Source organism: Adiantum capillus-veneris, chromosome 15, assembly GCF_014529385.1.
Source record: "Adiantum capillus-veneris isolate H3 chromosome 15, ASM1452938v2, whole genome shotgun sequence".
Classification (NCBI taxonomy): domain Eukaryota; kingdom Viridiplantae; phylum Streptophyta; class Polypodiopsida; order Polypodiales; family Pteridaceae; genus Adiantum; species Adiantum capillus-veneris.
The window spans coordinates 109,192,696-109,204,950 of NC_140945.1; the positions used below are offsets into that span (position 1 = coordinate 109,192,696).

Below are 12,255 nucleotides of genomic sequence, written 5' to 3' on the forward strand. Positions count from 1 at the left end.
GACTCTCCTGCTGACATAGTGGCCTCAAGACTTGCTCAACTAAGTCGGCTCTTTCTTTCGGAGTCTTTGGCTCGCCTAGCTGCAGCGAGAGAGGAGAAGCAACGCCTCCGATGGGGCATTGCTTCCTTGCAGAGGATGCAGGAGCAGCATCCAGACAGTCCTTCGTTGGAGGAGCAGTTACAGTAGGCTCGCCAGGAGCTCGTCAGCACAAAGGAGAGGCGCCATGAGTTTGCTTTCCATCGTTACGCATCTTAGTGGACCCAGGTGGGTGACAAAGGGACATGCGCTTTCTTTGAGGCAGTAGCCCTCGGCATACGCATGCCAAGGTCAGGCAGTTGAGGAGGCCCGACGGGTCAGTTGCTTCAGAGCCAGAGGACATGCGTGCAGTTGCTACTGAATTTTACTGTGATCTACTGTCTGCAGAGCCCCAGTTAGAGCGTCAGGATGCATACAGAGAGTAGGTGTGGGCACAGATGCCTTGTCTTGTGACTGAGGAGATGCATCAAAGGCTTGAGCTGCCTCTTCAGCTAGAGGAGCTACACACGACTCTTAGTGCACTTCCTCATGGTAGCTATCCGGGTGAGGATGGCTTGACCCCGAGCTTCTTCTTGGAGTACTGGGACTTGCTTGGCTCAGATCTATGTAGTGCTTTTCAGTACATTTTGCACACAGGTGAGATGCATGACAGCATGAGTGATGGCCTGATTTACCTAACTCCCAAGGAGGGTGGCTCCTTGGATGAGATTCGACACTGGCGCCCCATCACCATCCTCAACTCAGCCACAAAATTCTTGCCAAGGCTTTGAGTTTGAGGATTCAGCCACTCCTAGAGAGCCTTACACATGGGACTCAGACAGGTTTTGTCAAGGAGCGTAGTATCCTTGACAACATCTTTACTTTTTGGGAGGCTTCTGCCCTTGCGCGGCTTCATGGTGAGGATTTGGTGATTCTCCTTCTTGATTTTGAAAATGCCTACACTAGAGTTGACTGGGATTTTTTGGAGGGCACTCTATGCAGGATGGGCTTCTCAGATGCTTGGATCAGAGGGGTGTCAGCTTTGTACAGACGGGCACACAGTCAGGTGCTTTTAGCAGGAGGTAGAGGTGAACGCCTCATGCTCACATGGTCGGTCAGACAGGGCTGCCCTCTTGCCTCTTTCCTCTTTCTGTTCTATGCTGAGGCGATGAGTAGGTTTTTGGTTTTACAGCAGGTTGGTTTACGTGGCTTAGCGCTCCCTATCCCGGGAGATGAGTTACTGAACACTGAGTTTGCAGATGACTCAGCCTTGTACTTGGATGGCCAGGAGGCCAACCTACACAGGTGTGAAGAGGCTCTTGAGACTTTCTGTTGTGCATCTGGCGCACTAATCAATTGGAGAAAGATTGTGGCTTTCTCGGTTCGTAGTGCTCCTACACTGATTGGATGCCAGGTGAGGGTTTCAGGTGGATTCCCCCAGGGACTGCAGTTCGGTACTTGGGTTGTCAAGTGGGTTTGGACTTGTCTCCCGAGCAACAGATTGCTCCCCTCCTCTTGTCTATCAGGAGGAAGTTGTTACATTGGAGCTCCGCATGACTCTCTTTGGTAGGCAGAGTTGTAGTGGCCAACCAGGTGTTGTTGGCTACTATGTGGTACATCACTTCTTGTTGGATCTTCTCGAGTTCTTGTATTAGCCGGGTTGAGAGGCTGATTAGGAACTTCCTTTGGTCAAGGCATGACACTCAGATAGCCCGAGCCAAAGTGGCATGGCATGGCATCATTCTTCCATGTTCTCAGGGAGGGTTGGGGATCACAGACCCAGCACAGCAAAGCAGAGCCCTTCTTGGGAAGCTCATCGTCAGAGGAATTCTTCTAGGTGAGGAGCCCTGGAAGGAGTTCTTGCTTCAGCGGCTTCGTGCTAGGGTGCCTTAGGCTGGAGGCCCATGGCGACCCTCGACTCGATGGATGTTCACAGAGATGCGTAGAGTTGGCTTGAGGAGGAGACTAGAGGATCACTTCATTGTGAGTCTGTTCCGTTCCTGGGAGCAACTGTGGGGAGGCCTGGAGCAGCGTCAGTCTACTTGCACAGAGGAGCGCCTAAGACAACCTCTTGTTTGGAACCCCATGGTTAGCACTCAGAGAGGCCACTTGGTTTGTAGTTGGCCTCATGTTTCCTGGGGTCCCATGGCAGAGGGTCCAGCACGCTCTCTAGGTGACTGGTTACAGTTTTCAGGCTTGGCAGAGGAGCTTCAAGGCATTCAGCTAATAGGGCATGAGAGGGGTGTAGAGCATGTGCCAGGACATCTCAGAGGCAGTACCAGCTGCGTAGCTCACACCTCTCAAGTCAGCAGCCCCCAGATGTATGGGACCCTTCACGCGACTGGAGGCTCTCATCTCAGTTCGGGCTTGCTTAGAGACTATACCCTCCCTGTTTTTTGAGCTACAGGGTGAGGGACGCTTGCACCGAGTTGCAGTTGGGTACCTGCAAGTGGCAGAGTGTTGTTTTCAGAGGATTCGTGTGGTGGGCATCTGTGGGAGGACTTGTGTCATAGATCCTGACCCAGCAGCTCTTGAGACTGGCCACTGGAGACTGTGGGCTTGGAGAGCTTTCCACTAGCACGAGTACAATGGGATCCTGGAGAGTGGCTGTGAAGGGACCCTTTCGCCTCTATAGGCCATCCAGGTGTCCCGTTCTTTTAGTACACTGTTCGGCTAGGACGTCATATACTGGCAGCGGAGAGAGAGGCTCGTCCTGCTGCAGCACCTCATTGGCAGGAGGAGGGTCTCACAACTGAGTTCTTGGCAGTTTTTTGGGAGAGGTTGTGGGACTCCACAGAGCCGAGACGAGTCACTTTGTTCCAGTGACTGGTTGCACACAAAGCTACAACAGTTTGGAGCTGGCTTGTACATAGTGGTCTCTCCGTTGCATGTGCAACTTGTGACCATCTTGTGGAGAGTCAGCTTCATTGTCTCTGGGACTGTCCTCTGGCATAGCAGGTGTGGTTTCGTGTCCTTTGGTTGATGCCATCTCTTTTCATTGCTCGGCAGTACACTTGGGGGGTAGCTGCTTGGTCCACTCTCACGGGCCCGACACTTCAGTTTGAGCTATCTTCCACGAGCAGGATGATAGTGATGCAGGGGGGTCGACCTACACTCCAGCCTGCTACACAGCTTACTCCACAGGAGTGGTGCAGTGAGAGAGAGGAGTGTTGGGAGCTCATCAGTGGCCTGACACTGGTTCATGTGGAGGGCCCGTTGCTTCCGCATCTTCGAGGCTCGCCCTATACCACCAGCAGAGACTGTTCGAGATCTTTGGCTAGAGCTGGTCCATACTCTTAGAGGACAGTTTGAGAGGCTCCAAGGCAGTTCCGACCACATGCGGGAGCGCAGAGAGGCTTTCCTTCGACTCTAGCGTCTTGGGCCTTTCTTCAACATGGTCCAGGGTGTGCTCAGATGGCACTACCGTCCACCTGTGTGGCTTTTCCCTCCTCCCATCTCTTGATCTAGCCTCATTGTACATATGTTGTTTTTTCATTGGGAGAGTCTCCTTATCATGATTGTTGTAGCCCACTCTTGTAGAGGAGATTTTAGCCCTATGGGTAGTTTCATTAACTAATAGAAGGATCTTTTTCTCGAAAAAAAAAGCTTTCTTGAAATCCACAAAGCAACAATACAACTTTTTTCCTTTCAATCGAGACGCTTCCATAAGAACTCGAAGAGTGATAAGGTGATCAATAGTGCTATGATGCTTTTGAAAACCTACTTGGCCTAGCGCACGTTTGCCGTTCTTTTCAGCCCATTCACTTATCTTCATCTCCATGATACATCCAAATAACTTTGCCATCAAAGTACCAACCATTATAGTGCGATAGTTGTTCACATTGTTTACATCTCCTCCTTTGTGCAAAGGTTTGAACCAATTTTCACTCCAATCATGAGGCATGCCATGCTGAAGTGCAAGGTTAAACATATCGCGTATCCAATATCGTGTATTCTTGCTTGTCCATTTAAGTATTTCAGCCTTGACACCTTGAAGGTCCCCTGCCTTGCGAGTTGCACGTTTCTCAAGCGCGCAACATACATCTTCAATGGTAAAGAAGGGAGGCATAGGTGGAAGGGAGCTACAACACTCCATATTATCAACATTGGGTTGCTCATAGAGGTTCTTGCAATGCGTATACATATCCTCAAGAGTCAAGTCACCAAAGCTCTCAACACGCTTGTCTTTTAGATTTTGCCAAAACTTGCCACATGCATGTGCTTTTTCTTGTGCTAAAAGAAGTTGTTTTTTGACTTCCCACCTTCTCCTCTTTCCTTGAACAAGTGCTTTGTATGTGTGTGAACATTCTAAGTAACCTTCCTTGTCTTTGCTTGCATCCAACTACATTCCATGTCGAACCATTTCTTCTTGGTGCTACCCTTTTTAGATCTTTTGCAAGACGTGTTTCACCGAAAAGCATTCCTTCGCACAAGAGCAAATTACTTTTTTAAAAACTTTCCACCTGCATTCTAATGTTGGGCTCTCTTGATGCTATGTCATGCTTAACATTTGGTCCACCATATCAACATATATAAGTGCTCGTTTGAAGTCTAGACGTAGGTACAAATGATTCACATCATGATTGGAGTCTACATGCTCGGGTCTTTTACCACACTTGAGGTCAATACATAGCATTCTATGATCCGATTCCGGATTCCATTCACCTAGTGTAAAGCTTTGTATGCATTCTAGAGTGGCTTCCGAAAACAACATATAGTCAATCACGCTATCACTAGTGTGTTTTCTACATGTAAAGTCATTGGTGCCTTGCCATAAAGATATACCATTTGCAATGAGCATTCCGGTACTATTGTACATATTGACTTTCCATAGTGATCCAATTCTTTTGCATCATTTTGATTATATATGTATGAGTCATCCATTCTTCTTGAGACATGCGGCATGTCGACTTGTTGTGTGTCGTGTTGTAACGTATTTGTGTGAGCATTCATGTCTCCAAAGACAATGACTTCACCCTAGTCCTTGTAATGAGCAATGTCTTCCTTTAGTTCAACAAAGGGCTGATCTCTATCCATATCCAAACGAGCATAAAAGTTGGAGTCATAGTGAGGAATGTGGCAACCAACCACAAACATGACTTGACCATTTGGTGGGCTGATTTTCAGCCACAAGTAGCGTTTATACTTATCTTTTTTGACAATGGAAACATATTTCAAACCCTTTTTTATCATACATGCTACGCCTCCTTGGCCTCTACGTTGCTTTGCATTTTTGGTCCACATCAAACAATGCACATCATATTTCTCAAATCCAAGAATTCGTTGCTCATCATGCTCCCATGTTTCGACAAGAAGTATCACATCGGAGTCATTGGTAAGCTCATCAATGCCAATTCCCGCATTCCATGGATAGCCGTTACAATTCCAAAAGTTTATTCGCAAGCGTGAGTTGGTCTCATAGATCATGTGTCCTTATTTGTTGGGTGGACATGCATCCTCCTCAAGTGACTTTTCTTCTTGAGATGACACCTTGACCTTCTTGGTTCTTTCCCCATATGCTTTGCGACGTACATTTTGTTGCATAAGAGTGCGATCCTGATATACATTACAACCCGTTTCTTTGAGGTAGATCCAACTATTGTCAAGGATGATCTTTGTCTTTATCTCATCAGCCATGGTACATACAGTAGGTCTTTCTCCCGAGCGATGGACTCCTTGTTTTCCAACTCGATATGCACCATAAGCCATGATTCTAAACATGCCAAAGTATGTAGCAAAAAACTCTTCAATAGCAACCGCAAGAGATTGGGGTGTTTCTATGCTTTCCTCCTTGATTCCACAAATGACGATGTTCTTTGAGCGTTTTTTCCGTTCTTGCAATTCTTGAGTGTCCACATTCTCTACATTCTTTGCTTGGACAACGGCTTGCATGATAGGAGATGTAGAAACCACATTATCCTTACATATATCAGCCCATGATTTGGATGCATTTCTCATCTCACATACATCATGTCGTATTGTATCTATTGTTTCCTCTTTCAATACATGATCACTCTCAACTTTGCTCTTGGGCTCTTTCAATACATTCATGTCCACAAGAGAGCGCTTACATTCTTGAACTTCATTCTCAAGATGCACCAAGCATGTTGTTTGCATTTCAAGAACCTTCTTGAGGTGCGTGCTCATTCTCCACAACAAGAACTCTTAAAGTGCCATTATCCATTGCAAGTGCGCGCAACTCTTCACCTTGCTTGTTGACGGTTTCTTGTAATGAGATAAAGTAAGCCATGATCATTGCTTCCGTTGTTGTATACGATGTGGTTGGATTAACATCCAAATTCCTTGGAGATTTTGCATAGTTCTCCATGGGAAGTGTGGATTTTTCACCCTTGCGAGTTTTGTCCGACATTGCCTTCAAGTCGGCAACAAAACGCAAAGTTTTGATAGTTTTTTCAATTCTGAGATGCTATTACAACAAAGCCTTCCATTGCTAAAAAAAAATCTGTCTTTACATCAATGCATAGAGGGCTTCATGCGCTTCGATTGAAGCTATAGATCACTTAAATCGGAGTTCAAATGAAGAAGTTATGATGAAGAGTGAACTGTTGTCTACTAGGTCAAAAAACGGCACACACACACACACACACACACACACACACAGAGAGAGAGAGAGAGAGAGAGAGAGAGAGAGCGAGAGCTAGCCTCTACCTTCATTGGAAAATTCCTAATAGACCCTACATATTGTCATGAACTTTATAGCTATCACAAAAGCCCTCAAAGGCCTAGCTAACAAGTTTTCTTTAACTCAATATATATATATATATATGTGTGTGTGTGTGTGTGTGTGTGTGTATATGAGAGAGAGAGAGAGAGAGAGAGAGAGAGGGAGGGAGGGAGATCTAGCTAACAAGGGTCAAACTCTCTGTGGTGAACTCAAGATGTGGTGTGTGTGTGTGTGTGTGTGTGAGAGAGAGAGAGAGAGAGAGAGAGAGAGAGAGAGAGACTTAGGCAACGAACTCGAGATGTGTAGAGAGATAGAGAGAGGGAGGGAGGGAGGGAGATCTAGCTAACAAGGGTCAAACTCTCTGTGGTGAACTCAAGATGTGTTAGAGAGAGAGAGAGAGAGAGAGAGAGAGAGAGAGAGAGAGAGAGAAGGGAACTGCTAAATTCATAGGAACAGTTCCAAGAGACCCCATGACCTTTGTGAGGAGTCTTCAACTCAAGGACATGCACATGCGTGTGTGTGTGTGTGCGTGCACATGCATACACAAGCTCTCATACGATGTTCATCAATGGTGACCCTATAGTGCACGAGAGAGAGAGAGAGAGAGAGAGAGAGAGAGAGAGAGAGAGAGAGAGAGAGAGAGAAGGTCATATACAATCTTTATCAATGATGACCCTATAGTGCACTTGAGTGCATACGTTTACAGAGGCTAAAATTCCCTTGCATTTACCCTCCCTTTCTGCCAAAAGGCAGTGCCAATAAAATTTTTATCTGGACATTATTGTGACAACCATTGTATAATTGATATTACATCACGGGAACACAAATCCAACATTGATCTTTTTACCCTTTGAACTGGAGGTTAGTTTTATAAAAATAAAGGTCAAGTTTTTTTTAAAAGAACCGCAGCAACGAGTGGGTCACATACTAGTCCCTCCAATGCACCCTCGCGAGCTGCCTTGCCCTCATCTCACATTCCCTCCACTATGACCCTGCGTAGCCGCCTTCTAAACCTCGCTCTTTGAGCATCTACGGGATTAGCTTTATCATCGAATCTCATTTGATTCCTCTGGTTTCTAGATTTAATTCGAGCCATATCGACAGCTTCCCATAGTAGGTCCAGCCATAGGGAGCCACATGGCGCATAACAATAAGCCACCTTGTAAGGAAGTGTCATACAGTGGGTACGTGTACAGCGAACAAGCATGGAGACTGCCATAACCATGGATGTAGATGGACTCGACCTCTCCGCTCTGCGCTCTGATGCGTCCCTCCTCTATTCAACCCCAGGTGTTTGACCTCTCTTAATCTTCTCGCCCACCTCAACGAGTTTCAACTTCCACTTCATCACAGCAGCTTTTTTATGTGTTTCACAGGCTTGCCGTCTGATGCTGTTGCAGATCAATTTCTTAACCGCTATCCTCTTCCTGCCCTGTTCCGGTATGGATGAATGTGCGTGCACACACAGACGCTCACACACGCACACACACAGAGAGAGAGAGAGAGAGAGAGAGAGAGAGAGAGACAGAGAGAGAGAGATGCCTTCCAAAAGGCGAAAAATGGTCTCTTGAGGCAAATCTCAGTACAAATTTATGATGGCATCCAAATGGCAACTCTTAGAACCGGGTAGGTGGGTGGGTTTCAATTAAAACTCAAAAGCTCGCAAGAAAGGAATATGAACTCTTACACACACACACGCGCGCGCGAGCAGAGAGAGAGAGAGAGAGAGAGAGAGAGAGAGAGAGAGAGAGTTGTCCTCAAAGGTCAAAATATGATGTGGACTCTCGCTAGTGTTGCAATGTCCTTTTCCTCGCACTGTAGAGAATGAGAGTTGGGGAGAGGCTCAAGCCTCAACCATGTAAGGGTGGGTCCAGTTCCCTGGTTCATAGAAGAAGATGGTTTTGTAGCTGGGGGCAATATATCTAGTGCAATGCATGAAGTGCGAATCTCCGGATTTCTCCCAAGCTGCGTTACATTTGTGTTGTAAATAAGCCTCATTCACTTTTGAGCCTATCAAGACATCATGAAGCAAGTGTAATGCATTCCATCTTCCAAGGATTTCTCCCAAGCTGCGTTACATTTGTGTTGTAAATAAGCCTCATTCACTTTTGAGCCTATCAAGACATCATGAAGCAAGTGTAATGCATTCCATCTTCCAAACCACTTCTTTATATCTTGAATCCATCCCGAACTTAATATTTTGCTTTTGTGTCTTTCAGAATTTTTTAACTTACTTCCCATGCGATTCTTTCACGTCGAGACGGAAAGGGTTCACCATACCCATATCTTCAACGGGAAGTGATTCGGAGAGAGAGAGAGAGAGAGAGAGAGAGAGTCCCTAAAAGGCCAACGTTGCCTATGAGGCCAAATCAGTACATAACATAAAGGAAAGGAAATTTCATATGAGAGAAACAGAAAAGCAAGCTTAAAGCTGAAGGTTGAACTGTGCTATCTATCGATTTAATCTTTAGGCAAATCAAGCAAGAGAAAACATACTGTTTAACTTCACTTTTCATAGTAGGCAATAAAAATCACGATATAAGTTTTGAAATGTAGGAGCAAATTCTCTATGTTCAACATAGAGTGGTTTTTGCAACTCTTCGATCAGTAAAAGTACGAAAAGATTTTGTGGCACACAATCTCTCTTTAAAATAAAGAAATTGTTCTTGTATCGTGTATTCCAAAAATGTGTAAGTATGAACATACAAGGTATCATTGAAATATCTATGAAGTGTCTTCTTTATGGGAAGACGTAGGTTTGTGTGACTGAGATGTTGTAGCTATAGTACCAGGGAATGTGTGGAATGGACCCTCCCGTTTCGGAACCCATTTCCAGGTAGATCTCACTCGCGAAACGGAGACGGGAACGGAATAGTGTTTCATCCTCAGGCCAAAAGCGGAATGCAAGGCGAAACGCGACCCGCAACGACAGTTGGAACATAGAACGGCTGAATGGAATGCAAATGTTGAATTTATAGAAAGTGATTGGGCTACCATGTCAGCACGTGGTGCAATCGCGGTTTAGCCTTAAGACTTAAGCATCATTGCAAAGCATGCCTTAAAAGAATTCTACCTTGGACTAATGGGTGTGTGTGGCTCTCTACTAAATATAGGTTGAATTGAGCCTAATTGAAGCTTATTTTAAGTTTACCGTTCCGGTCTCTGCCCCCCACCCCCGCCTCCCTTCCTCCCCATTCCCGTGTTCCGAAAACATTCCAGACACCCCCGTTCCTGTTAAAGTTTAGGCATCTCAAGTGAACTGCCCAATGTGATCCCATTATTTACTTTGGCTGTTAGGTATTTCTTTTACTTATTTGTCAAAGTCTTGGGTAGGTGTAACAAACTGCTGACGTGTCAAAGCCTAAAGAGTGGAGCCAACTTACAGATGCCGGCCGAGGGGCCTAAACCCTAAGAAGAACAAGTAACAGAAGAAAAAGTCCTACCAACTTATGGGGATTTTGTATGATGGGACCCAAGTGACAAAAGGATTAAAATAAAGCAGGACTCGCACACACGCAAAAATTGATGATGTGGCAGATTTCAAAAATTGCGTTGACATGATGATGTGGCAGGCTGTACGGATTTTTGTGATTTATGCTGGCAGCTTTTTGGCTTTGCTTTTGGACCAGATGCTTTTGAGTTTGAAGGCTTTTCACTGTAATTGCTTTTTAGGCCAAGGGCCTTTAAATATGAGGCTAGGGCTCATTCTCTGGCATGCTTCCCGGAGAAGGTGCAGAGTCTGGAGTACTGGCTTGTACTGTGTTGATGCAATATAAATAAATACCGAAAGGGGCGCCAACGTTTGGAGCCAATACTCTCTGGGGTGGAATTCCGCCACTCCGTGTCGTGTGTCGTCTCTCTCTCTTTCAGTTCAGTTGTTATTGAAGTGCTAAAAGTTTGTTCAGTCTGTTCTTTTCTATCGGCACGTGGTGCCCGTCTTGTGACAGTGGTATCAGAGCATCAGGCGTGTGCTTTTCTGAAAGCATACCGGTCCCACAAAAGAGCAGATAGAGCTTTATTGTCTTCGCCCTCCAACCCGGACTTATTAGCCACTTCCACCCTTACTTCATCGCGCATTGGACGTGCTCCCGTCTTCACCGCTGATGTATTACAGGGCATAAGCCAATTAAGATCACTTGCAAGAGAAGGATCCAGATTTGTTTGAAGTCACTGTTTTTCTCAGAAGCAGTACCATGCAAATGTTAATGTCTACAGCTACCAAGCAGCATACTCCAAGTACTTGGCAAGCTTTCAAGATATATTTTTTTTGCCCGAAGTTATATGGTTTCTGACATCTTCCTTTGGAGTGCAACTTATGGCAGAGTGGGGTATCCTGAAATCATAGTTACCCGGAACGGGAATGGGGAACGGGAACGGGAATGGGGAGGAGGAGGGGGGGCCGGAACGGGAACGTGGCCGGAATGGTCCACTAAAGTAAGGCTTGAATTACCTCCATTCAGCTTAGTCCCAAATACACTCCTAAACAACCCCAAACTGCCCCCAAATCTGCCTCCTAACCTGCTCTCAAACTGCACCAAATATGTTCCCCAAAAAGCCCCAAAACTGCCCCCAAAAGCCCACTTTTTTGCCCCTAAATGCCTACTTTTGTCGGTTCCACCCCGCGTTTCACCGTTCCGTCTCATGTTCCGCCTCGTTCTCCCCATTCCGGAACACCGTTCCGGTTACACCCCGTTCCGAAACGACGTTCCGTTCCCATCTCCGTTTCAGGAACGGGACTCGTGCGGAACGCAGTTTCGAAACGTTTGGGCTGTGTTCCCCCCGTTCCCTGTTACACTGCCTTAAATGCTTGCCATGGAAACCCTAGCAGATTATAAATTGAAATTTCTCGACATCTCTCAGTAGATGTCTCTTCACGAGTAGATGACCTTGGAGGTCCGGTTCGATTGCTATCTTGAGACTACCATTGCCGCCAACGAAAACACTCTTTGTCCAAGAGCTGATGGACCATGTTGTGCTTGGCTATGACCTCATGGAAGGAACCTAACCCTAGTTTTTGGTGCAGGTTTCAGGATGGAAAGTCAGCCGACTTTCGAGCTCGGCTGATGTCGAGATTGCTTTTTAAGTTTGAATTTTGTCTGAGAATTTGTTTGAGAACTTGTTTGGTGATCCTGTTTGATATTTGTCTGAAATGAATGGTATCTGTTTTGAACTTGTTTTGGTGCCGATTTGAAATGTTTGACTTTGGTTTTAATACTGGTTTCATTGATTGGTGATTTTACTCCCGGGTGGAGAAGTGAGAAATACTGTTTTGGTATTGTTTGAACCGCGAAACGACGCAGACCGATGCCTGGGGAGCGTTTCGTTGTATGCTAGAAAACCTCCGAACGACATAGGTCGATGCCTGGGGAGCGTTCTGTTGTATGCTAGAAAACCTCCGAACGACGCAGACCGATGCCTGGGGAGCGTTTGGTAGTATGCTTGAACCTCCAAGCGACGCAAACTGCGGTCTGGGGAGCGTTTGGTTGTACAGTCTTCTGAGCTCATGGCCCGGACCTTTTTAGGTTATTTGCGGGGGGAGTGACGAGGTAGTCGTT

General features: G+C 46.0%; 1 protein-coding gene across 3 annotated transcripts in view; it reads left to right on the forward strand.

The window, feature by feature from the left end:
- The first annotated feature begins 7,832 nt into the window (after positions 1 to 7,832).
- The window catches only part of LOC147441253 (ARM repeat superfamily protein), a 167,340-nt gene continuing 162,917 nt past the window's right edge, over positions 7,833 to 12,255 (forward strand). For all 3 annotated transcript variants that reach the window (XM_086482940.1, XM_086482941.1, XM_086482942.1), the window contains exons 1-2: positions 7,833 to 7,990; positions 8,077 to 8,140. In XM_086482940.1, the coding sequence (XP_086339066.1) occupies positions 7,906 to 7,990; positions 8,077 to 8,140 (149 nt within the window). In that variant the 5' untranslated portion in view covers positions 7,833 to 7,905. The remainder of the gene's footprint in view (positions 7,991 to 8,076; positions 8,141 to 12,255) is intronic.